General features: G+C 36.9%; 1 protein-coding gene across 4 annotated transcripts in view; it reads left to right on the plus strand.

The window, feature by feature from the left end:
- Positions 1-25,265, plus strand: part of LOC100374040 (plasma membrane calcium-transporting ATPase 3) — a 102,890-nt gene that overhangs the window by 53,722 nt on the left and 23,903 nt on the right. For all 4 annotated transcript variants that reach the window (XM_085497133.1, XM_085497134.1, XM_085497135.1 and 1 more), the window contains exons 2-6: positions 10,268-10,457; positions 11,686-11,880; positions 12,681-12,914; positions 15,222-15,347; positions 17,606-17,785. In XM_085497133.1, the coding sequence (XP_085353259.1) occupies positions 10,295-10,457; positions 11,686-11,880; positions 12,681-12,914; positions 15,222-15,347; positions 17,606-17,785 (898 nt within the window). In that variant the 5' untranslated portion in view covers positions 10,268-10,294. The remainder of the gene's footprint in view (positions 1-10,267; positions 10,458-11,685; positions 11,881-12,680; positions 12,915-15,221; positions 15,348-17,605; positions 17,786-25,265) is intronic.

Here is a 25,265-nt window from a genome sequence, read left to right on the forward strand (position 1 = left end):
ATTGTGAATCTAAATCAGTGAACCAAAAAACCCAATGAAATTACAATATTACTTGTATTCAGATAAGTATACATACACAGACTCCTATTGTTAAATATTGTTGCATACTTTATAATTTCCAAGCCTACAAGTGAATTAGTTTTGCTATTAGTTGGTGCAATGAATCACTCAGTGTCTTGTTTACTATGAGTCAAATTAATACATATAGTTCTTCTGTATTCTACATTTATAATTATGTGTCCTTTATTCTCTGTTTTGTACCATTAATTTCTTTTTAGTTTTAATGCTTGTCTAAGGTGCACAATCCGCGATAGTTGTACCACTTTTTTGATCTGTAAACAAGTGTCACAACAAATTGGTTTTATGTGTTCATCATCAATGTTAGCCAACATTATTAATGGTAGCCAACATGTGTTATGTGTACATCATTAATGTTAGCCAAAATGTGTTATGTGTACATCATTAATGGTAGCCAACATGTGTTATGTGTACATCATTAATGAAAGCCAACATGTGTTATGTGTACATCATTAATGGTAGCTAACATGTGTTATGTGTACATTATTAATGGTAGCCAACATGTGTTATGTGTACATCATTAATGGTAGCCAACATGTGTTATGTGTACATCATTAATGGAAGCTAACATGTGTTATGTGTATATCATTAATGGTAGCTAACATGTGTTATGTGTACATCATTAATGGTAGCCAACATGTGTTATGTGTACATCATTAATGAAAGCCAACATGTGTTATGTGTACATTATTAATGGTAGCTAACGTGCGTTATGTGTACATTATTAATGGTAGCCAACATGTGTTATGTGTACATCATTAATGGTAGCCAACATGTGTTATGTGTACATCATTAATGGAAGCCAACATGTGTTGTGTACATCATTAATGGAAGCCAACATGTGTTATGTGTACATCATTAATGGAAGCCAACATGTGTTATGTGTACATTATTAATGGAAGCCAACATGTGTTATGTGTACATCATTAATGGAAGCCAACATGTGTTATGTGTACATTATTAATGGAAGCCAACATGTGTTATGTGTACATTATTAATGGAAGCCAACATGTGTTATGTGTACATCATTAATGAAAGCCAACATGTGTCATGTGTACATTATTAATGGAAGCCAACATGTGTTATGTGTACATCATTAATGGAAGCCAACATGTGTTATGTGTACATTATTAATGGTAGCCAACATGTGTTTTGTGTACATCATTAATAGTAGCTAACATGTGTTATGTGTACATCATTAATGGAAGCCAACATGTGTTATGTGTACATCATTAATGGAAGCCAACATGTGTTATGTGTACATCATTAATGGTAGCCAACATGTGTTATGTGTACATTATTAATGGTAGCTAACATGCGTTATATGTACATCATTAATGGTAGCCAACATGTGTTATGTGTACATCATTAATAGTAGCCAACATGTGTTATATGTACATTATTAATGGTAGCCAACATGTGTTATGTGTACATCATTAATAGTAGCCAACATGTGTTATGTGTACATTATTAATGGTAGCCAACATGTGTTATGTGTACATCATTAATAGTAGCCAACATGTGTTATGTGTACATCATTAATGGTAGCCAACATGTGTTATGTGTACATCATTAATGGTAGCTAACATGTGTTATGTGTACAGGCTGTTCAGTTATGGATGAAGACAGTAGTTCTAGTGTTATCTGGCATTTAATAATTCATGATATATTGTTGAACCATACTTGCATTTTGACTTGCTGGTGTTATTATATCCATGCATTAACTGTTAAGATAACTTATATAAACTGTGATATCATTTTAGTTTTCATATTCACGATATTTTAATTTAATGGTTGGCAGCCATTCATTCTGACAACTGTAAAGATAACAATAAGATGCTCTCAATGATTACATCCAGAAATTGGCAACAACAAATGTATGAGTTGATGATAAGCACCATACAAATAATTTATGAGAAATAGTGATGTCATCACAGATTTCAAAAAAGAAAATCTGTTGTATAAGTTGATAAGGGGTACCACTCCCACTGAAGGCGATATTTCATTTTAGTAAAGAAACTTGTACATGTACATATTGGAGATACATTGGACACATATCTCCATTTCCTTTCATTCTTATTAAAAAAACTTTCTTTTTATTTTTATTTTTACAAATCTTTCAAATGAACCCTTTTGATTTTAAAGTCAACTTTTCTCAATTTTCTCAATTTTTTTTTTTTTGATCAAAGTTGTAGAAAAATATATCCAATAATCAAAATTAAGGGTTAACATGCTTTTACAATATTCAGACATGATTTTTAATGTTCTCTAAGCTACCTATTTTTGATGTGTCCTTCATGGTAATGAATGTATGGAAACAAGAATAATCACCTTTTTAGCTCCGCTGTCGACTTTGTCGAGCGGAGCTTATCATATGAGTGATTGTCCGTCATCGTCCGTGTCAATGTTTTACTTTTTCGACTTCTTCTTGAAAACTACAAGCCTGAATGCTTTGATACTTGGTGTATATGTACCTTGGGTAGACCTCTCTCAGATTTGTTCATTTCATGATCATATCTTCAACTCTCTAATTTTGGTGAATATTTTTGGTAAAAAGTGATTTTTTTGACTTTTTAAAAACCGCAAATCCAATTTCTTTGATATTACATATATAGGTACTACATGTGGACCTCTCTCAGATTTGTTCATTTTGTAATGATATCTTTCATTTTCTAATTTTGCTGAATATTTTTGTCATTTTTGGTAAAAAGTGATATTTTCGACTTCTTGTTAAAAACCGCAAGTCCAATTGCTTTGATACTACATATATAGGTATTACATGTGGACCTCTCTCAGATTTGTTCATTTCGTGATGATATCTTCAATTCTCTAATTTTGGTGAATATTTTTGTAATTTTTGGTAAAAAGTTGTATTTTCGACTTCTTGTTAAAAACCGCAAGTCCAATTGCTTTGATATTACATATATAGGTACTACATGTGGACCTCTCTCAGATTTGTTCATTTTGTGATGATATCTTCAATTCTCTAATTTTGGTGAATATTTTTGTAATTTTTGGTAGAAAGTGATATTTTCGACTTCTTGTTAAAAACTGTAAGTCCGATTGCTTTGATACTATATATATTATTCATTGTCTAATGATGTCTTCAGTTCTTTAATTGAAATGTGCATTGCTAACAGCGGAGCTATCTCAGCCGATAGGCTGCTTGTCTTTTCATTTAGTGAAAATATGATGAAAAAAGAAATAAAATGATACAGTAATTTTCGGCCATAATTCAAAAAAAAAAGTGAAAACCAGGATGCTATAAAAAGCAAAACCTAATTTATCATCAACATAAAAGATGAGTTCTGTATTTTTTATTAACGCCATGCAAGGTGATGGGATTAGAGCTGACTGAATCACACAACATTGATGTCATCAATATATATTACTACCGGTATTAACAATAAAATTACCCGTCATAGTTAGATTGGAAAGTTTGATGCCTTATTGATGTTATTATTAATAAATGTACATGTATATACTTGAGTTTCTTCGTGCACCGAATGCATCAGCCTTTAAACCAAAACACCATACATTAGGATTACCGGTGAAAAATATAATATAATATAAATTTGTGTTTGCACCGATGTATTTGGCATTACCAATGAAAAATCACTTTTATTTATTACTACTAAAATAGTCAATTTTGTCACCAATTGGTTAAGATAAATTTCAAGGAGTGGTTATTGTTGAAAATTTTATAGTCGTTGCACGAACATTCTGATTTTCTCGCAGCGAACACAATGTATTTACATGCACCGTAGATGTATATATGTATATAACCTAAAAGCAAATCCATATAGAACATGACATAATGACGTGATTTTTCATGTAATAAGCTACAGAAAAAAAAATTAAACATCAGAAAAACTTGTCTGATTTGTTTGAGTGTTTGTAAAACTGCTCAGTGAAGGCTTTATTTCTCCTCTGTACTGATTTAACATTTGGTGTGCAACTATACTCAGTCATGAAGTGCACTTTTTAACTCTATTCAATATGGCTGTTTAATAATGTAAAATGTTTTCATGGTGACCTTTTAGTCCTTGTAAAATAATTGATAAACTGAATGTGCATGTTGAACTTTTAATGTACACATGTAAATAGTTTTCATAATTTGAGGAAAAAAAATCAATGAAATCTAATTTTAATATAGAATAATGAATTTGTAATGTGCTGGTCTTATCAAAGACACTAGAAAACGTCTTATCTGGTGTTATCTGCTGCCCAATGTATATACATTTGTACAGTCCCAGCCACTATGATATACATTGCCTAATATTATCTTGTGATATACAAGTACATTTAATAATATTATCTTCTTTCTGTTTGTCAAATGCTCAACACATATAATAGCACCTACAATGTATAATCAACATTCATCAACACACATAAGACTAGTATTTTTAATTATCAGATCCCATGACGACCATTTTTTTTAGAAGACGGCATTCAGATTGACATATATAAAATGAATTGTAATATTTCGTGATGTAATAAAAATAAATACGTATTATGAGTAACTTAGATTTTATAATTGGTTTATTTTATAGATTTGGTATTAATTTGATTAAATACAGAATTTTTCCTGTACCTGTCACAAATCAATTGGTATCAGGAAAGATTCAAACTATGTGCTGGGAAGATAATTCAACGTGCTAGGGAGACAAATATATAGGCCTTGTCAATTTTACATCTAGGAAAAGAATTATTCTGTGATTTTTTTTGGTCTGATGAATTTAAAAAATCGGTTGTATCTAAATGTTGTTTAACATCTTGGCCAAGTTTGAAGTGGACGTGTCACGCTTTGTATGGCTAATATGGCGTTTTCTGTTATTGTCATCTTGTGTTATTGTTGAAATCGATTGCATAAACAAGATAATCTAAGGTCGTAGCATTGTAGTAGAATCAAACTTCGCATGAGATTTTACGAACGCAAAATGTTTGTTTTTCTGTACTTAATAATGTGCTCTACACATTTGATGATGGTCAGTTGGCAAATCAACGCCATATTTCCTTCTAAAAGATCAGTGTTCTGACATTGAACTATAAAATAAGAAATTCAAGTTGTCATTGTCACCTTGAATAAAATCAAGGTACCTCGGTAGTTTGACCATTTTTAGCTCCGCTGTCGACTTTGTCGAGCGGAGCTTATCATATGAGTGATTGTCCGTCGTCGTCCGTGTCAATGTTTTTCGACTTCTTCTTGAAAACTACAAGCCTGAATGCTTTGAAGTATCAATACTTGGTGTATATGTACCTTGGGTAGACCTCTCTTAGGTTTGTTCATTTCATGTTGATATCTTCAATTCTCTAATTTTGGTGAATATTTTTGTAATTTTTGGTAAAAAGTGAAATTTTGACTTCTTGTTAAAAACGAAAAGTTCAATTGCTTTGATATTACACATATAGATACTACATGTAGACCTTTCTCAGATTTGTTCATTTCGTGATGATATCTTCAATTCTCTAATTTTGGTGAATATTTTGGTCATTTTTGATAGAAAGTGATATTTTCCACTTCTTGTTAAAAACTGTAAGTCTGATTGCTTTGATACTATACATATTGTTCATTTTCTAATGATGTCTTCAGTTCTTTAATTGAAATGTGCATTGCTAACAGTGGAGCTATCTCAGCCGATAGGCTGCTTGTTTTATATAGCTGTATGTGGTAGAGAAATATAATTCAATTTTCAATTTAACAGAAAAACTATTATCTGTATGAAACTCGCCATTGAAATCTCTCGCATATTGAGACATTTGATTGCTTGGAAATTATTCAGTGACCCGAAATTTTTGAAAAATATTATATTTCATGATAGCATGTAACCATGTCATTGAAACTGTTTCAGTTCGTTATGATCCACCCTGAATGTACTCATATTACTGTCTGAGTGCTCCCTATACCAATGGTTGGTAATTTGTATTCATTTCATGATTTCCCTTCATCTGTGGTTTCTTCCTACTCTGTTTTCATCATTTATATCCCTTTTATAACTTTCAAGATATTGATTGCATCCTTGTGCCTCTTAGACAGCATGGACAGACTGTCTGGCACCAACCATTTTCCATATGGGGGGATATAGTTTGTTAAATCAGGGTTTGTGCATGCAAGCAGCTAATCTACCTAATATCATTTTGTTGTACATGAATTATTCATTTTCTTTTTTTTTCTTTTTCTCAACACGTCATATTACAAAATATAGAATGTAACAGTTAATCATCAACCAAATATGTACTGCTCAAGTGTTGCATGTGTACCGGTCACTGCACGTGTACCGGTCACTGCACCTGTACCGGTCACTGCACCTGTACCGGTCACTGCACCTGTACCGGTCACTGCACCTGTACCGGTCACTGCTACTGGTCACCACAACTATTCTGGTCACTGCATGTGTACCGGTCACTGCACGTGTACCGGTCACTGCACCTGTACCGGCCACTGCACCTGTACCGGCCACTGCACCTGTACCGGCCACTGCACCTGTACCGGCCACTGCACCTGTACCGGTCACTGCACCTGTACCTGTCACTGTACCTGTACTGGTCACTGCATCTGTACTGGTCACTGCATCTGTACCTGTCACTGCATCTGTACCTGTCACTGTATCTGTACCTGTCACTGTACCTGTACCGGTGACTGCACCTGCACCTGTACCGGTGACTGCACCTGCACCTGTACCGGTGACTGCACCTGTACCGGTCACTGCACCTGTACTGGTCACTGTACCGGTTACTGCACATGTACCGGTCACTGCACGTGTACCGGTCACTGTACATGTACCGGTCACTGCACCTGTCACTGCACCTGTTACGGTCACTGCACCTGTTACGGTCACTGCACCTGTACCGGTCACTGCACCTGTTACGGTCACTGCACCTGTACCGGTCACTGCACCTGTACCGGTCACTGCACCTGTACCGGTCACTGCACGTGTACCGGTCACTGCACGTGTACCGGTCACTGCACGTGTACCGGTCACTGTACATGTACCGGTCACTGCACCTGTACCGGTCACTGCACCTGTCACTGCACGTGTACCGGTCACTGCACCTGTACCGGTCACTGCACCTGTACCGGTCACTGCACCTGTACCGGTCACTGCTACTGGTCACCACAACTATTCTGGTCACTGCATGTGTACCGGTCACTGCACGTGTACCGGTCACTGCACGTGTACCGGCCACTGCACGTGTACCGGCCACTGCACCTGTACCGGCCACTGCACCTGTACCGGCCACTGCACCTGTACCGGCCACTGCACCTGTACCGGCCACTGCACCTGTACCGGCCACTGCACCTGTACCGGCCACTGCACCTGTACCGGCCACTGCACCTGTACCGGCCATTGCACCTGTACCGGCCACTGCACCTGTACCGGCCACTGCACCTGTACCTGTCACTGCACCTGTACCTGTCACTGTACCTGTACTGGTCACTGCATCTGTACTGGTCACTGCATCTGTACCTGTCACTGCATCTGTACCTGTCACTGCATCTGTACCTGTCACTGTACCTGTACCTGTACTGGTCACTGCATCTGTCACTGCACCTGTACCGGTGACTGCACCTGTACCGGTGACTGCACCTGTACCGGTGACTGCACCTGTACCAGTGACTGCACCTGTACCGGTGACTGCACCTGTACCGGTCACTGCTACTGGTCACCACAACTATTCTGGTCACTGTATGTGTATCGGTCACTGCACCTGTACTGGTCACTGTACCGGTCACTGCACGTGTACCGGTCACTGCACATGTACCGGTCACTGCACATGTACCGGTCACTGCACCTGTACCGGTCACTGCACCTGTACCGGTCACTGCACCTGTACCGGTCACTGCACCTGTACCGGTCACTGCACCTGTACCGGTCACTGCATCTGTACCAGTCACTGCTACTGGTCACCACAACTATTCTGGTCACTGTATGTGTATCGGTCACTGCACCTGTACTGGTCACTGTACCGGTTACTGCACATGTACCGGTCACTGCACGTGTACCGGTCACTGCACATGTACCGGTCACTGCACCTGTACCGGTCACTGCACCTGTACCGGTCACTGCACCTGTACCGGTCACTGCACCTGTACCGGTTACTGCACCTGTACCGGTCACTGCACCTGTACCGGTCACTGCACCTGCACCTGCACCGGTCACTGCACCTGCACCGGTCACTGCACCTGCACCGGTCACTGCACCTGCACCGGTGACTGCACCTGCACCGGTGACTGCACCTGCACCGGTGACTGCACCTGCACCGGTGACTGCACCTGCACCGGTCACTGCACCTGCACCGGTCACTGCACCTGCACCGGTCACTGCACCTGCACCGGTCACTGCACCTGCACCGGTCACTGCACCTGCACCGGTCACTGCACCTGTACCGGTCACTGCACCTGTACCGGTCACTGCACCTGCACCGGTCACTGCACCTGCACCGGTCACTGCACCTGCACCGGTCACTGCTACTGGTCACCACAACTATTCTGGTCACTGTATGTGTATCGGTCACTGCACCTGTACTGGTCACTGCACGTGTATTGGTCACTGCACATGTACCGGTCACTGCACATGTACCGGTCACTGCACCTGTCACTGCACCTGTTATAGTCACTGCACCTGTACCGGTCACTGCACCTGTCACTGCACGTGTACCGGTCACTGCACGTGTACCGGTCACTGCACGTGTACCGGTCACTGCACCTGTACCGGTCACTGCACCTGTACCGGTCACTGCACCTGTACCGGTCACTGCACCTGTACCGGTCACTGCACCTGTACCGGTCACCACAACTATACTGGTCACCACAACTATACTGGTCACTGCATGTGTACCGGCCACTGCAGTTATAATGCTCACAACAATGGACTAGTCACTGTGGCTTCCTACTGGTCAGATCTCCTTGTATTCCACCTCAGATTTTTTTTCATCTGTAGCGTGTAGATATTAATAATTTTGTTTGTATATTGAACACACCAATTTGACTTTCAATACCCTACTTGGTCTTATCCCTAGGAATAAATGTATTAAAATAAAATGAATCATTATTAACTCCCAGGTAAAACTCTTCAATAAATCAAATTTGTATTTATACAATGTTTAGTGTTTCAGTGCAATATTTTTACTTATAATGTGATGGTCTGTCTATCCATCCATCCGTGCATATTGAACCACAATATCTGTAACTATGATTGATTATGCCGTTTTGTTTAACAGCTTCTAATATAGCAAGCATTATGCAGGAGCACAACTCTATTTTATTATAAGAGTACTTATTCAGTCACAGCTTGTGTATCGGGTTTGAAGGGTAAATGTCATCCAGGCTTGTACAACATTTTAATAAGGATAGTCATAAGATTGATACCTTCTTTAGTATCTCATTATTCTGTGGATTTCTTACAATATATTGTGTACATATATGTAATTATTAAAAAAAAATAACTCTAGTCTATATTGGAGCAATCATAATGTATACCATATTAGTAATATTAGAAATCACATGCACTTATGTACTTGACCTGTTTGGTACAGGCATCACTGTTAATGACGATTGAAACTCTGATGCAATGCAACGCTAGCAAGTATGAGAGAATACAATAGGCTGAATGGTGTGATACATGTGTTCCAGAGCATGAGAGTCAAATCAGAATGCTTTACATAGGAAGAAGTGAAAGGCGATGCAATATGTGCATTTCCCCCTTTGCTATAAATAACGTATATTACTTTTATTTGTAGTAAATATCTTCAATGCCTACAATAGAATTTTCTGCCTTTATTTTCTCAGTGTTGTATTTTATTATTACCATATCAATGCATCGGGAATGTTCTCATGTTTCATTCCCAGTTGTGATTCTATTTTCCCAAATTGGGAAACTGATTACTGTAAAATACTTTATTTTTGCTTGAAATAATGAAGGAATGATTCCGTGAAAATAAAATCCAGCAAATATACCTTTTTTCCTATATTTTACATTCAACTTGTCAAAAATCAGTGAAAATAAATTCCTTACAAAACACCCAAAATGTCTTTTCAACGAAAATTAATTGCAGCTAAAATAAAGTATTCTGCAGTACATGTGCATTTCAACCTTTTCAAGTAATTATTTTCCTTCCAGTTGAATAACCTACCTACATGTACAGTGGTACAGAATCTTTACTTGATTTCTATTTTGTTATTTTACAGTTGCGGTGAGGTGGTAAAACTGCCGCCATGGCAACCGAGCCCGAGAAGCTGGAGAACAGGTTTGGGATAACCACCAATGAGCTGAGGCATCTTATGGAAGTAAGAAGTCGTGAAGGCTTAGAATACATTAAAGATACATATGGAGATATTTATAAACTTTGTGATAAATTACAGACGTCAACAACAGATGGTAAGATGATCTGTGTATTCTCTTTTAGTTTTGATAACGCAGTTTTTATCATTTGAACAAAATCAGAGATTGATGATGACAAAGCAAGATTAAATAAATATTGTAAATATTCTTTTTGTAGCATATTTCGCTGTTTTGACTCAATTTTTGTTGGAAAAACAACGTGTTTTAGATATTTTAAGTTTAAACTTTACTTTTTGTCGCTTTTTGTCTGGTGACCGTTTATGCGTTTCAGTCCTGAAATTTGAATGTGAAAATGTGCTATAGCTACACTGTAGGTATTTTTATAAACACCAGGAAACATGTTAGAATGATAACTGCCCAAAACTCAACTGAAAATCACTCACCTGAAAATACATATAATATGAGGTTATTACGAAGATACCTCAAAGTATGCACGAAGACAGTACAGCGGCAGTATCGGCCGACGCGCAGCGGATGTCTATGCGACAGCGTACTGTCTGAGTGCATACTTTGAGGTAACTTCGTAATAACCTTATTATTATACATCTTTTTCCTACCAAGGATACATCATGGGAATACCGAAATCTAAAAAGTTTAGAACAGAATCAGCGAACTTCTTTGTATGGAGTCCGGTTAAATTCTGGTGGCAGCCATGTTTGTTTTTATTATTAGAGAACGCTTACGCGCGTAATAATTCCATATTTGGAATTCACATTTCCTAATATAGTAGGATGAAAATACCCCGTAAAATACCGCAAAATTACAGCACGCTGTAACCTATGGCGGTGACAGATGTATAATCATACTGTATATTTGGGTATTCTGAGAATTGTAATGCAACTTTAGTCTAAGGTGATTTCTAAAAATGCATGACATTTCAGTACTCCATTGAAAGGAATAGTTGTATAGATAGGTCAAGGAAAGTTGTTGAAGAATTGAAAACATGTTATATAAGTTATGCTGTGTAGTATGGTATTTAGATATACCACCAGTAGTAATTAGACTTATTTCCCACTAGATATGCTAATTTCTCCAAGAAATAGTCTTCACTACTACGTGTAAATACCATGTTGTTCAGGCAGTAAATTAACATCTTCAGGATTCACAACAAATCTTCAAAATCCTCAGCAACGTAACATGGTTGTGGTTTTATCATATCTTTCTCATCTCTACGTGTTGTTTGATCAGTTTCATGCACTGAATGGCTTTTAGTGTTTCTATTTTTAGTAAGTTCTGCTAACGGCTATTTGTGTTTGATTTACAGGTCTATCAGGAACAAAAGCGGACTTAGATAGACGGCGAGTTGTTTTTGGTGCAAATGTTATTCCACCCAAACCACCAAAGAGTTTCTTACGATTAGTATGGGAAGCACTTCAAGATACTACTTTAATTATTTTAGAAATAGCAGCAATTATTTCATTAGGTCTGAGCTTTTACCAGCCCAAAGATGATTCTGTCGGTAAGTGCATGTAATGATGTTGCAAAATATACATTCTCTGTAGCCAATAAGGTCTATCAATTTTTTTTTGCGAACGGAATTGAACTTCAGATAACACAATTTTATTTATTCTCAAACAAAGTAGCATACACTGTGCTAATACATCAAGCAAATACTGAATTGGAGACATTTTAAGATATCAACGCAAGACATCACTTTGAAATAAAAATGAGAATTCTTGTTATTTCTGACATGCAGTTTTAACACAAGTATGCTATTCAGTCTAGTATTATTGCTTCTACACTGACCTTTTGATTCTGATGTCTGTTTGCTTCATTTATTTGCATGGAGAATGACATTTTTAATGAAACGTAAATGACTGAGGTGTTATTAATAACACTTTACAGTATAGCTGACCTTTCTTTTGTGTCTAATTTATTCTTTTTATTTTCTTAAATCGGACAGAAATGTCAGAGAATTGAATTTACATGTGATCATACTGATACTCAAAACTCAGATTCCCTCTGTATGCTTCTCCCATACAGACATGTGTATATATAGATAGCATTATGTCATCTATATAATTATCTCTTTCCATATCCCTGTGTTCATTTCTTATTACTTCTTGGATGTCCTCAGCCTATGTTATCAGCTTCCTGCTCATTTCTCCGAAATCACCGCAACCTTCTTTTCCAGATCACCCACATAAATTGATTTACTCGACTGTCCATCATTTCCCTTCCAGTCCATCCCCTCACATTATCATCCATAGTTCCATCCATAGTTTTCAACTGATCATTTCTTGTTTCATATTGTTTCAGAAACTGATTCGGGTGAACAGGAAGCCGGTTGGATAGACGCAGTAGGCATCTTAGTGGCGGTTATTTTAGTAGTATTTGTCACAGCGTTTAACGACTGGAATAAAGAAAGAAAATTTCGAGGTCTTCAAAATAGGATAGAACAAGAACAAAATTTTGCTGTTATTCGGGGCGGAGAAAGTTTACAAATTAATAACAAAGAAATTGTAGTTGGCGATATATGTCAGGTTAAGTATGGTAAGTTTCCCCTTCTTGACTTTTCCGCAGATTTGTTTTTTCAATAGTTACAATGTATTGATCAACTTTTGAGTGGTATTGTACTTTATAATTAGTTTTACACTCAGTCTGCATTACATCAGTGTAGCAAGCAAACCAATTACCTAATTCACCAGTTTTATAATATCTCAGAGCCACAATTCAGCAGGAATATGCTGTTTTCTATGCAAACATCTGGCTTTTGTTCTGTACTACATTTTTTATAGCAGGCGTCCAGATTGCCCTTGAAATTTTATATACAAAATGTAATTTTTAATATTTCATAATTTGAGAAAAGAAAACAATGGTCATGGTGTTCTTCCTTTCCATGAGATGCAGATGCAGCGAGTGCTGGCTATAGCAGTTGTATTCTCTTTTGATTTAACCAAAAAGTAATGCCCGTCGGTTGATAATTTTGCACAAGTACATACATGTATGTAGCTGTCTTTGTGTTGAGTTGTGCAAAAAATGTTGGAAACTTCTGAACAAATCAACTCTTTTTCTTATTGTAAAATTACCGATGACCATAATTCCTGACTTTGGAGTTACTGGTTTTCGAAAGAACATTTGTCTGGCTTTTCTCTTTGTGAAGTTTTCTGAAAACATTCTGCTATGATTTAAATATTTGTATCTTGTATTTGATGAAGTTTGATAACGGAAGCGTGATGATCTTTATATTATAGATAGCCGTTTGGTCGATCACTGTGGCATATGACGACGTTTGCACAATATTTTGCGATCGTTGGGAGCTAAAAATTCCACAAGTTCAATGAGTTTAGCTTTACAGGCATTTGTACAAGTTATACCATGTTTTCATATATATGAGTTGAGATTACTGTAAAACCTTTTAGCTAATTAAGCTAAATTTCACTAACTCAAGATTTAATTTTGATTAAAATGAAGTATATTCTCACACGGAGTCAAATTTGCTAAAATGGCATGTAGCTACCAGTACATATGTTTTACAATATTTTGACATTTAAATTCTGCATTTTGCATGGTTCAGTGAATGGGACTGTGTTGCCATTTAAAATCAACCCTACTCGCTTTGTTTACAACCGAGTACTTTGTTAATAGGCCCTCTAGCATTTTTCTTTTGAAAATTCTAAATTCAAGAAATTATGTTGGATAGTTGGTTTGTTTTTGTGATTCTCTCAAGATTGCTTCCCAAATGATAAATACGACTCACTGTTACAATATACAGACTGACATGACATCAACCAAGCCACAAGTCAATTTGCATCTGACAGATACTATTTTAGATTCAGTTATTTATGTCATACCGGTACTACAACATCAGACAAAGTGAACCTTGGGGAATCATTCACAATGAGTAGAATAACATTCAAGAAAAACATTTTTTTTTTATGGATCATTTGAATTGATCTTAAGGTTATTGACAGGCATTTGAAAAACAGTGGTGGAAAATCTAGTATTTCAAAATAGCCATCAGCACCCATCTCATTACTAACATGTTTTTTTTTCGTTTTTTTTTCACTGTATGTAACCTAGTGAATTTTTACCATAGAAACCAATGTTAATGACTAAAAATTAGCAGTTTTTTGAGTGTATGACCTGTGTTTTGTACAAAAAGGTAGTTCAGTGGGATATTTGTAGTCCCAAAATAGGAATTAATAATTTCACCTAATTTCATCCATCCATCCATCCATCCATCCATCCATCCATCCATCCATCCATTCACACCTATATCTCAAACATGCCTTGACATTTCTGCCATTGTGGAAACCGATCTTTGTCATGCATTTATACATATCTTATGATTTTGATGCATACATTGGACATGATGAAACCTATCACATACGTGTATCTTTTATTCCCCAAAGATTGGATTCAAAATGGCTGCCTGGTTGACATTTTGTTTTAATGCATGCTGTTCCAGAGCCACATGCGGACATGCATTGATTGATTTCATTTAACACAAATACACAAAAAAAGTTTAAATAATCTTGCTTGAGTTTCTATCATGTCTTTAGTATGAGTGTCAGTGACAATGCGTAATAACGACATCAGTGTCTTGTATCGGCCATCACACTACCAGCAAGAACTGTAACACCACTCTACTTATGTAATCAGAACACCATGACCAGCCTACTAACAACACCAAGTTCAATTGACACATTTAAATAGCTTGTTGCTTTCAATATTAAAAAAAAATAAAACCATACTGTAAAAGTCAAGGAAATCAGACTGTCCGTCTTATTAGTAGCCATCAACTACCTTAACCGTTTTTAGATTTAAATTTTTCTTATTATTTTCTTGTTTTCTCAGGTGACTTACTTCCAGCTGATGGTGTTGTTATTCAGTCTAATGACTTGAAGATTGATGAAAGTTCATTAACTGGAGAATCAGATCAAGTTAAGAAAGGACCACTAAGGGATGTCCATTTACTATCAGGTTAGATTTCATTATACAGGATTTTAGAAAATATTTTGTATATAATGTGCACTCAAATGTATGAATTTAAAAATATGTATAAACCATTTCTTCTCGACAATCTCTAAAAATCTTTTTTTTAGGGGGGGAATTTAGTACAAATAGTAAATTGATTTTATCTGCAATTATACATTGAGAGCAAACTATTTCAACTTGAGAAAAACAAATGCCTTCAACAACAATGCTTTTGCCGATGTTTTCCTTATCTTCATTTCTATGATTGTGAATTACCAGATTTTAGACTACATAATGAAAATATTGGTACTTCAAGTGGTTATTCATTTTAATAATTTCATTCAAAATAAAATTTCATTCATTTCGTTTTCAGTCCAGTGCTATATCTCATATGTACATACATTTCATCTCATGAGAAGAACACCATGACACTGATGTCATTGTATCTCATGAGAAGAACACCATGACACTGATGTCATTGTATCTCATGAGAAGAACACCGTGATACTGATGTCATTGTATCTCATGAGAAGAACACCATGACACTGATGTTATTGTATCTCATGAGAAGAACACCATGACACTGATGTCATTGTATCTCATGAGAAGAACACCGTGATACTGATGTCATTGTATCTCATGAGAAGAACACCATGACACTGATGTCATTGTATCTCATGAGAAGAACACCATGACACTGATGTCATTGTATCTCATGAGAAGAACATCATGACACTGATGTTATTGTATCTCATGAGAAGAACACCATGACACTGATGTCATTGTATATCATGAGAAGAACACCATGACACTGATGTCATTGTATCTAGAGAAGAACACCATGACACTGATGTTATTGTATCTCATGAGAAGAACACTATGACACTGATGTTATTGTATCTCATGAGAAGAACACCATGACACTGATGTCATTGTATCTCATGAGAAGAACACTATGACACTGATGTTATTGTATCTCATGAGAAGAACACTATGACACCGATGTCATTGTATCTCATGAGAAGAACACCATGACACTGATGTCATTGTATCTCATGAGAAGAACACCATGACACTGATGTTATTGTATCTCATGAGAAGAACACTATGACACTGATGTTATTGTATCTCATGAGAAGAACACCATGACACTGATGTCATTGTATCTCATGAGAAGAACACCATGACACTGATGTCATTGTATCTCATGAGAAGAACACCATGACACTGATGTTAATGTATCTCATGAGAAGAACACCATGACACTGATGTCATTGTATCTCATGAGAAGAACACCATGACACTGATGTCATTGTATCTAGAGAAGAACACCATGACACTGATGTTATTGTATCTCATGAGAAGAACACTATGACACTGATGTTATTGTATCTCATGAGAAGAACACCATGACACTGATGTCATTGTATCTCATGAGAAGAACACTATGACACTGATGTTATTGTATCTCATGAGAAGAACACTATGACACCGATGTCATTGTATCTCATGAGAAGAACACCATGACACTGATGTTATTGTATCTCATGAGAAGAACACTATGACACTGATGTCATTGTATCTAGAGAAGAACACCATGACACTGATGTTATTGTATCTCATGAGAAGAACACCATGACACTGATGTCATTTCATCTCATGAGAAGAACACCATGACACTGATGTCATTGTATCTCATGAGAAGAACACCATGACACTGATGTCATTGTATCTCATGAGAAGAACACTATGACACTGATGTCATTGTATCTAGAGAAGAACACCATGACACTGATGTTATTGTATCTCATGAGAAGAACACCATGACACTGATGTCATTGTATCTCATGAGAAGAACACTATGACACTGATGTCATTGTATCTAGAGAAGAACACCATGACACTGATGTTATTGTATCTCATGAGAAGAACACCATGACACTGATGTCATTTCATCTCATGAGAAGAACACCATGACACTGATGTCATTGTAACTCATGAGAAGAACACCATGACACTGATGTCATTGTATCTCATGAGAAGAACACTATGACACTGATGTCATTGTATCTCATGAGAAGAACACCATGACACTGATGTCATTGTATCTCATGAGAAGAACACTATGACACTGATGTTATTGTATCTCATGAGAAGAACACTATGACACTGATGTCATTGTATCTCATGAGAAGAACACTATGACACTGATGTTATTGTATCTCATGAGAAGAACACCATGACCATTGATGTTATTTCTACAGGTACACATGTGATGGAAGGAAGTGGTAAGATGGTAGTGACGGCTGTTGGCTTGAACTCACAAAATGGTATTATATTTGCTCTATTGGGTGCTACTGATGAACAAATTGTTTCACAGAAGAGGAAAAAGAAGAAGAAGAAAGATGATTTAAAGAAAGCTGAAAGCAAGGACATTGATGAAGGTAACAGTTCATTGCGCTGTTCTCTCAGAAAAATACAACTATTCATATTTTTAATTCAATTTGGCACACAATACATTACAACAAACAATTTTTCTGTCTTTACTATTAGAAAAAAAAATTTAGTTTATAAATAGTTGATGTGAAATAAATAATATTTAGATAATGCACAGTACTACTTGAAATGAGGGTATTCTGAATTACTGCATCCAATTTCAAGGATGTTTAAAAATGATAAACAAACTGGCAGTTCTCTGGGGGATGCAAACAATGATTATGTTACCCCGGTAACGGTAGGACAGGATGATTGACTGAGAAGCAACACTTTGTGTTTAAAATCATACACAGAAAAACGAGTATGGTGAATATTCTAATTTAGGCTCCACTTTTCAAACATTTCAAATTAAAATTATTCAAATTTTCATAGTTACTGATGGCTCTTCAAGAGTACAATGCCTATTGTGACTATCGTGAAAGTGTTACAATGTAACTATGTTTTAACAATGACCTGTTAAAAAGTGCATCTTCCACGCTCAGTTTATTTTTCAAAAATTACTAATTTCCTGAGAAATCATGTCGTTTTTTCACCAAAAGCAATGCTGACCTATCAAATTGGCAATAACAAGGACAGCATCGATCAATTTGTGTTCAAAAGTGTAAACCGTTGATTGATTGTCAGAAAATTGAACTATCATAATATAGCTGGAAGAGACATCTTTGTTGTTGTAACACAAGGTTTCTGTTTACAACAGTGTAGTACATGTGAATATCGAACACATCTTAGAATGTGTGTACATACACCACGCCTCACTGAGTTGTCATTGATGAGACTCAAAACTGAGTATTATGTTGATTGGCTGCACGAAAAAAGCTGTGTCGTCTAATCTGCAATTCTTGGGCAGAGTGATACATGTCTGAAATATTATGTTTCTGGGCATTGCCATGGCAACACTGGGTGTACTCTGTAGGTATAATCTGCCTGTCAAGTTTTAACAAAAGTTTAAACGCTATTTCTGACAGAAATGTTTTCCAACTTCCAGGTCAAATTTCTTTGCAACAAAGAAAGATATCCAAAAAAGCGAGTATTAACACACCCACTCAAGCAAAGTAGATATGTCCAATATTTTTACCCAAAAATTTGGTGTGAAGGTGGGGAATAAAAAAAGTCGTTTTTTTGGCTCTTGCCTGGCAGCCGTGGGGTAGGAGTTGTTTTAGATTTGTCCACCTAACTAGAGTGCAAAAAATCACAGAAGAGTTATTATGTACATACAAAGACAGCCAGAGACAGAAACAGACAAGTAAATGGATGGTGCGATTATAAGAGCTATCTTAGCTGGGAGCTGATTGCCAATACATTGAAATTTGAAGGGAATATTTATTGATATGTAAGGCCCTAAGGCAATGGCCATGCCTGAATTTCAAGCACTGATAAAGCATGCATGGCATGGTAAAAGATGTTGTCTATAAGAGAATTAGCGACCCAGGACATGTACTAGACATGTAGCGATGGACCAGGTCAACCAGAATGCCGATCTTTACAGCTATATTAAACTATATATTGATTCATAACGGTTATGCGGGTCATACTTGTGACAAATGCTCCATGTAAGGTACGACTGAAGCAGCATGTGATCGGAGGTGGTTTTATAAAATCCAAGCACTGTGGCAGTTCCACATTACCATGATTAATGCCTGTCTAAAGTTAATGTTGCAATTTAAAAAACACAATAAATCATTAACATCGCCTTTACACAGCTGAATCCAAGAGCAATAGTCAAGTTTACCCACTGTTATTTCTAGTGTTTCATCTTAATCACACATGATATTCATGTAATGATGTCAGTCGTTCCATCTAATGGTTGTGGCATTTTCTTATAATGGAGGAATTATAAAAGATATTATAGTTTTTACTGTGCTTAGGGTAATTAAAAAATGAGATCAGAATATCTTGTTGTAATTGAATGTGGGATGTTAGCTACTCTGCTTGGCAGGATATGTTCCCCAATGACTTGTCAAGCTTTGTGCTGAAGAATTCAAATCCGACCTAACTAAAACTTGGATCAATAGTCTAAGCTCTTAAGACAGTGAAGTGAGAATCAATCAGATGCAACTTAAGCATAGAAACGTGTTATAGTCGGTCATGCTGTGCTGCAAAATGGTTACTTACCTTGTTTAGCTTATATTTGGCTATAGTAATGATGGGAGGGACATGTAGTTGTCTGTCATGCCGTGTGTGTTGGCGATATCGTTACTTACCTTGTTTAGCTTATCTTTGGCTATAGTAATGATGGGAAGAACATGTAGTTGTCTGTCATGCCGTGTGTGTTGGCGATATCGTTGCTTACCTTGTTTAGGTTATCTTTGGCTATAGTAATGATGGGAAAGACATGTAGTTGTCTGTCATGCCGTGTGTGTTGGTGATATCGTTACTTACCTTGTTTAGCTTATCTTTGGCTATAGTAATGATGGGAAGGACATGAAGTTGTCTGTCATGCCGTGTGTGTTGGCGATATCGTTACTTACCTTGTTTAGCTTATCTTTGGCTATAGTAATGATGGGAAGGACATGCAGTTGTCTGTCATGCCGTGTGTGTTGGCGATATCGTTGCTTACCTTGTTTAGCTTATCTTTGGCTATGGTGATGATGGGAAGGACATGTAGTTGTCTGTCATGCCGTGTGTGTTGGCGATATCGTTGCTTACCTTGTTTAGCTTATATTTGGCTATAGTAATGATGGGAAGGACATGTAGTTGTCTGTCATGCCGTGTGTGTTGGCGATATCGTTGCTTACCTTGTTTAGGTTATCTTTGGCTATACATGTAGTAATGATGGGAAGGACATGTAGTTGTCTGTCATGCCGTGTGTGTTGGCGATATCGTTGCTTACCTTGTTTAGGTTATCTTTGGCTATAGTAATGATGGGAAGGACATGCAGTTGTCTGTCATGCCGTGTGTGTTGGCGATATCGTTACTTACCTTGTTTAGCTTATCTTTGGCTATGGTGATGATGGGAAGGACATGTAGTTGTTTGTCATGCAGTGTGTGTTGGCGATATCGTTACTTACCTTGTTTAGGTTATCTTTGGCTATAGTAATGATGGGAAGGACATGTAGTTGTCTGTCATGCCGTGTGTGTTGGTGATATCGTTACTTACCTTGTTTAGTTTATCTTTGGCTATAGTAATGATGGGAAGGACATGTAGTTGTCTGTCATGCCGTGTGTGTTGGTGATATCGTTACTTACCTTGTTTAGTTTATCTTTGGCTATAGTAATGATGGGAAGGACATGTAGTGGTAGTTGTCTGTCATGCCGTGTGTGTTGGCGATATCGTTGCTTACCTTGTTTAGGTTATCTTTGGCTATAGTAATGATGGGAAGGACATGTAGTTGTCTGTCATGTCGTGTGTGTTGGCGATATCGTTACTTACCTTGTTTAGCTTATCTTTGGCTATAGTAATGATGGGAAGGACATGTAGTTGTCTGTCATGCCGTGTGTGTTGGTGATATCGTTACTTACCTTGTTTAGCTTATCTTTGGCTATAGTAATGATGGGAAGGACATGTAGTTGTCTGTCATGCCGTGTGTGTTGGCGATATCGTTGCTTACCTTGTTTAGCTTATCTTTGGCTATAGTAATGATGGGAAGGACATGTAGTTGTCTGTCGTGTCGTGTGTGTTGGCGATATCGTTACTTACCTTGTTTAGTTTATCTTTGGCTATAGTAATGATGGGAAAGACATGTAGTTGTCTGTCATGCCGTGTGTGTTGGTGATATTGTTACTTACCTTGTTTAGCTTATCTTTGGCTATAGTAATGATGGGAAGAACATGTAGTTGTCTGTCATGTCGTGCGTGTTGGCAATATCGTTACTTACCTTGTTTAGCTTACCTTTGGCTATAGTAATGATGGGAGGGACATGAAGTTGTCTGTCATGCCGTGTGTGTTGGCGATATCGTTGCTTACCTTGTTTAGGTTATCTTTGGCTATAGTAATGATGGGAAAGACATGTAGTTGTCTGTCATGCCGTGTGTGTTGGCGATATCGTTGCTTACCTTGTTTAGGTTAACTTTGGCTATAGTAATGATGGGAAGGACATGTAGTTGTCTGTCATGCCGTGTGTGTTGGCGATATCGTTACTTACCTTGTTTAGCTTATCTTTGGCTATGGTGATGATGGGAAGGACATGTAGTTGTCTGTCATGCCGTGTGTGTTGGTGATATCGTTACTTACCTTGTTTAGCTTATCTTTGGCTATAGTAATGATGGGAAGAACATGTAGTTGTCTGTCATGCCGTGTGTGTTGGCGATATCATTACTTACCTTGTTTAGTTTATCTTTGGCTATAGTAATGATGGGAAGGACATGTAGTTGTCTGTCGTGTCATGTGTGTTGGCGATATCATTACTTACCTTGTTTAGTTTATCTTTGGCTATAGTAATGATGGGAAGGACATGTAGTTGTCTGTCGTGTCATGTGTGTTGGCGATATCGTTACTTACCTTGTTTAGTTTATCTTTGGCTATAGTAATGATGGGAAGGACATGTAGTTGTCTGTCATGCCGTGTGTGTTGGTGATATCGTTACTTACCTTGTTTAGCTTATCTTTGGCTATAGTAATGATGGGAAGGACATGTAGTTGTCTGTCATGCCGTGTGTGTTGGCGATATCGTTGCTTACCTTGTTTAGCTTATCTTTGGCTATAGTAATGATGGGAAGGACATGTAGTTGTCTGTCATGCCGTGTGTGTTGGCGATATCATTACTTACCTTGTTTAGCTTATCTTTGGCTATGGTGATGATGAGATGATTTTTGGATTGGGCTTAAAATGGCCGACTGGTTGCCATTTTATATTAAAAAATGCAGTTCTGGATCCACATATTCGTCATGCTTTGAACCAAGCAAGTTCAAACTTCACACACACGTCAGGCATTATTGGACAAATGCATGTGCATTTTTGTGACCATCCAGAATGGCCATGGGGCCATATCTTGTACATGCCTGAACCAATCAAGTTTAAACATCATGCATACATCACATATCTTCTGTCTATAATACAAACTGGGACTATGTCATTGACAGTGACTTGTTGTTTATAAAAGACAAATAATTAGAAGGATGTATTACAATGATACGCAGTACTGTTAATGAAAACCATACTTTCGCGTTTTTATGAGGAATATTTGCAATAAATAATTTTTGAATTCTGACTCAGTAAAAACAAACCAGAAAAATGATGAATGATGTCAAGATTTTATGTCACATATTAATTACTTAGGGCACATTTTAATCTTTTAAAATCTGCTGTCAGCTACGTACTTTGTAAATTATTACAATAGATTAAATATTGGGTATGTAGCCGCTTCTGTTGCATTCCTTTCACTGATTCATGTTGTTTCATCGTGTCTTGAAAACAAAGATGCTGAAACTCATTCAAGAAGGTCGGGGAATATTCAGTAGCTGGTATGCAACTAATTTAACTCAATTGCTGGTATTTAGGTCTTGACAACTTTGCCAGCAATATGATATGTCAATAAAGGGTTATCTGTCATGTGAAGTGAATTACTGTTGCAATACTTCGGATTGATTTCTTTAAATTGACTTGTTGATTGTATTTTGCCTGCCTGTGTCTGTCTTTGCAATGAACATATATCAAAAAATTCACACTCTACTCGACTTAGTCCTTGCAGTCCTTTCTCCAACTTCCTTCACTCCCTCTGTTGTCCCTCATCACTCCAGGTGAAATTCAATTTAAATGCAAATTTTTGTTTTTTTCAAATGCCATTCTTTGGGAGGAAAAGATTCATTACATTTTCAGTATCATGTTCATATCCAATACATCAATCTGTTTAGCGTCTTTCATTGTGCTATTTTAATGGACATTTTTAGACCTCCTCTCCCTACCTCGATTTATAAATATTCCTTGAAGACGAACCTTAATTAATATTGCTCTTATTTTTATTTGAGTGACACCCTCTAAGAAATATACAGGCCTATGCTTTCACATTGTCATAAATTTGAATTTAAAACAAACATGAACCATGTGTTCACTTTATAAGTAAGTGTAGCAATAGTCACTCATTGTATAGTATTAAACAGCAATCTTCTTGCTATTCAGATTGACTTGATGCCATTTTCTACTACTGGTATTCAAGAGGCTTTGCAGCTAATTATTCACTTTAATTATACCTAAATTACATCAGTGATATGGGACCTGCCCACAATTATATTCCGCTTTGAGACTAACATGCCCTTAAGTTTCTTTGTTTTTTTTCCTTTTACATCTGCGGGCAAAGCGCCTCCTAGTACTGCAGGTAGCATTCTCTGGTTAGCAAACACATTCTACACATGGGTTAGACACTCTTAATTGCACGATCATGAGGTATACTGTTAAAGATGGTTCTTAGATCTTTAATATGTAATTTTCTTCTCGATTATATCAAAGTTTGTTGACTTTAATTTGAAAAATTATGAACACTTAACATTTAAATCATCATAGTTATTTTCCGGTGTTGTCCTAGGTGTATATATAATTTGAAATATGATCTAAACGATGATGTCTGCATACAGCACTAACATAAAAATCAATTATGAACCCTTCTAGAGTAAACACCTTTGTTATTTTACATTTCCTGCTAGAACCTAATTAGATTTTAAAATGTCTCAAAGGAACCCATGTTGGATATCAAGCTCGTACTTTTCATATTTCCTGTGTGAATTGCATGACATTCAAACTTGATCTGTGGTGCAGTTCAAAGTGACATAATTTGTCGTCAGAAATACGCATGTGCATAGGAACGACTTGAATGAATACTTACACAGTGATAGCGATCAGTCGGCTGAATGACTGTTAGACATTAAGAGCCAATCAGGTACATGTATAAAATTCAAATGAGTACATGTCAGATTTATCGATTATAAAATTCTATGGCTGTGAAAAATGTTTGTTTTCAACTGTGTAGAACACATAGCATGTGTGTGTGAGATGTACTCGTAGTAAAGACCAACCAATACATGTATATAGGGTAAAATATATACGATATACGGTAAAATGCACACATGGGTAGTTCTGATGACAGCAGTGTTCGAAATTAACCGAAAATCATAACAGGCCCGAAGGACCTATGTCAAATTAAAACTGTAGGTCCTGCTAGCTAACTGTAGGCCCTGATATTTAACAAACAAAGACTAAACGGATAATACAAAACCTTTATTTACTAATCAATCAGATATATTATCTGCAGCCTCAAAGACGTCATCATCATTTCTTTCATCGTCACTGAACTCATCAAAATCTTCAGAAAAAACACTGTCATGATCACTGGCCGACTCTGAATCTGACATGCATTTTGCATCATGCTCACAATCATTGGCGTCAGCCTCATCTTCTACAAGGATCAATTCTGCTGCACGATCCTCGACAAGGCCAGCAATACATCACCTTGTTATCAAACCTTGTTGTTGTTGTTATCAAAAAGTAACCAGTCTTTGA

The sequence above is a fragment of the Saccoglossus kowalevskii genome, chromosome 3 (assembly GCF_978046115.1).
Source record: "Saccoglossus kowalevskii chromosome 3, keSacKowa6.1, whole genome shotgun sequence".
NCBI lineage: Eukaryota > Metazoa > Hemichordata > Enteropneusta > Harrimaniidae > Saccoglossus > Saccoglossus kowalevskii.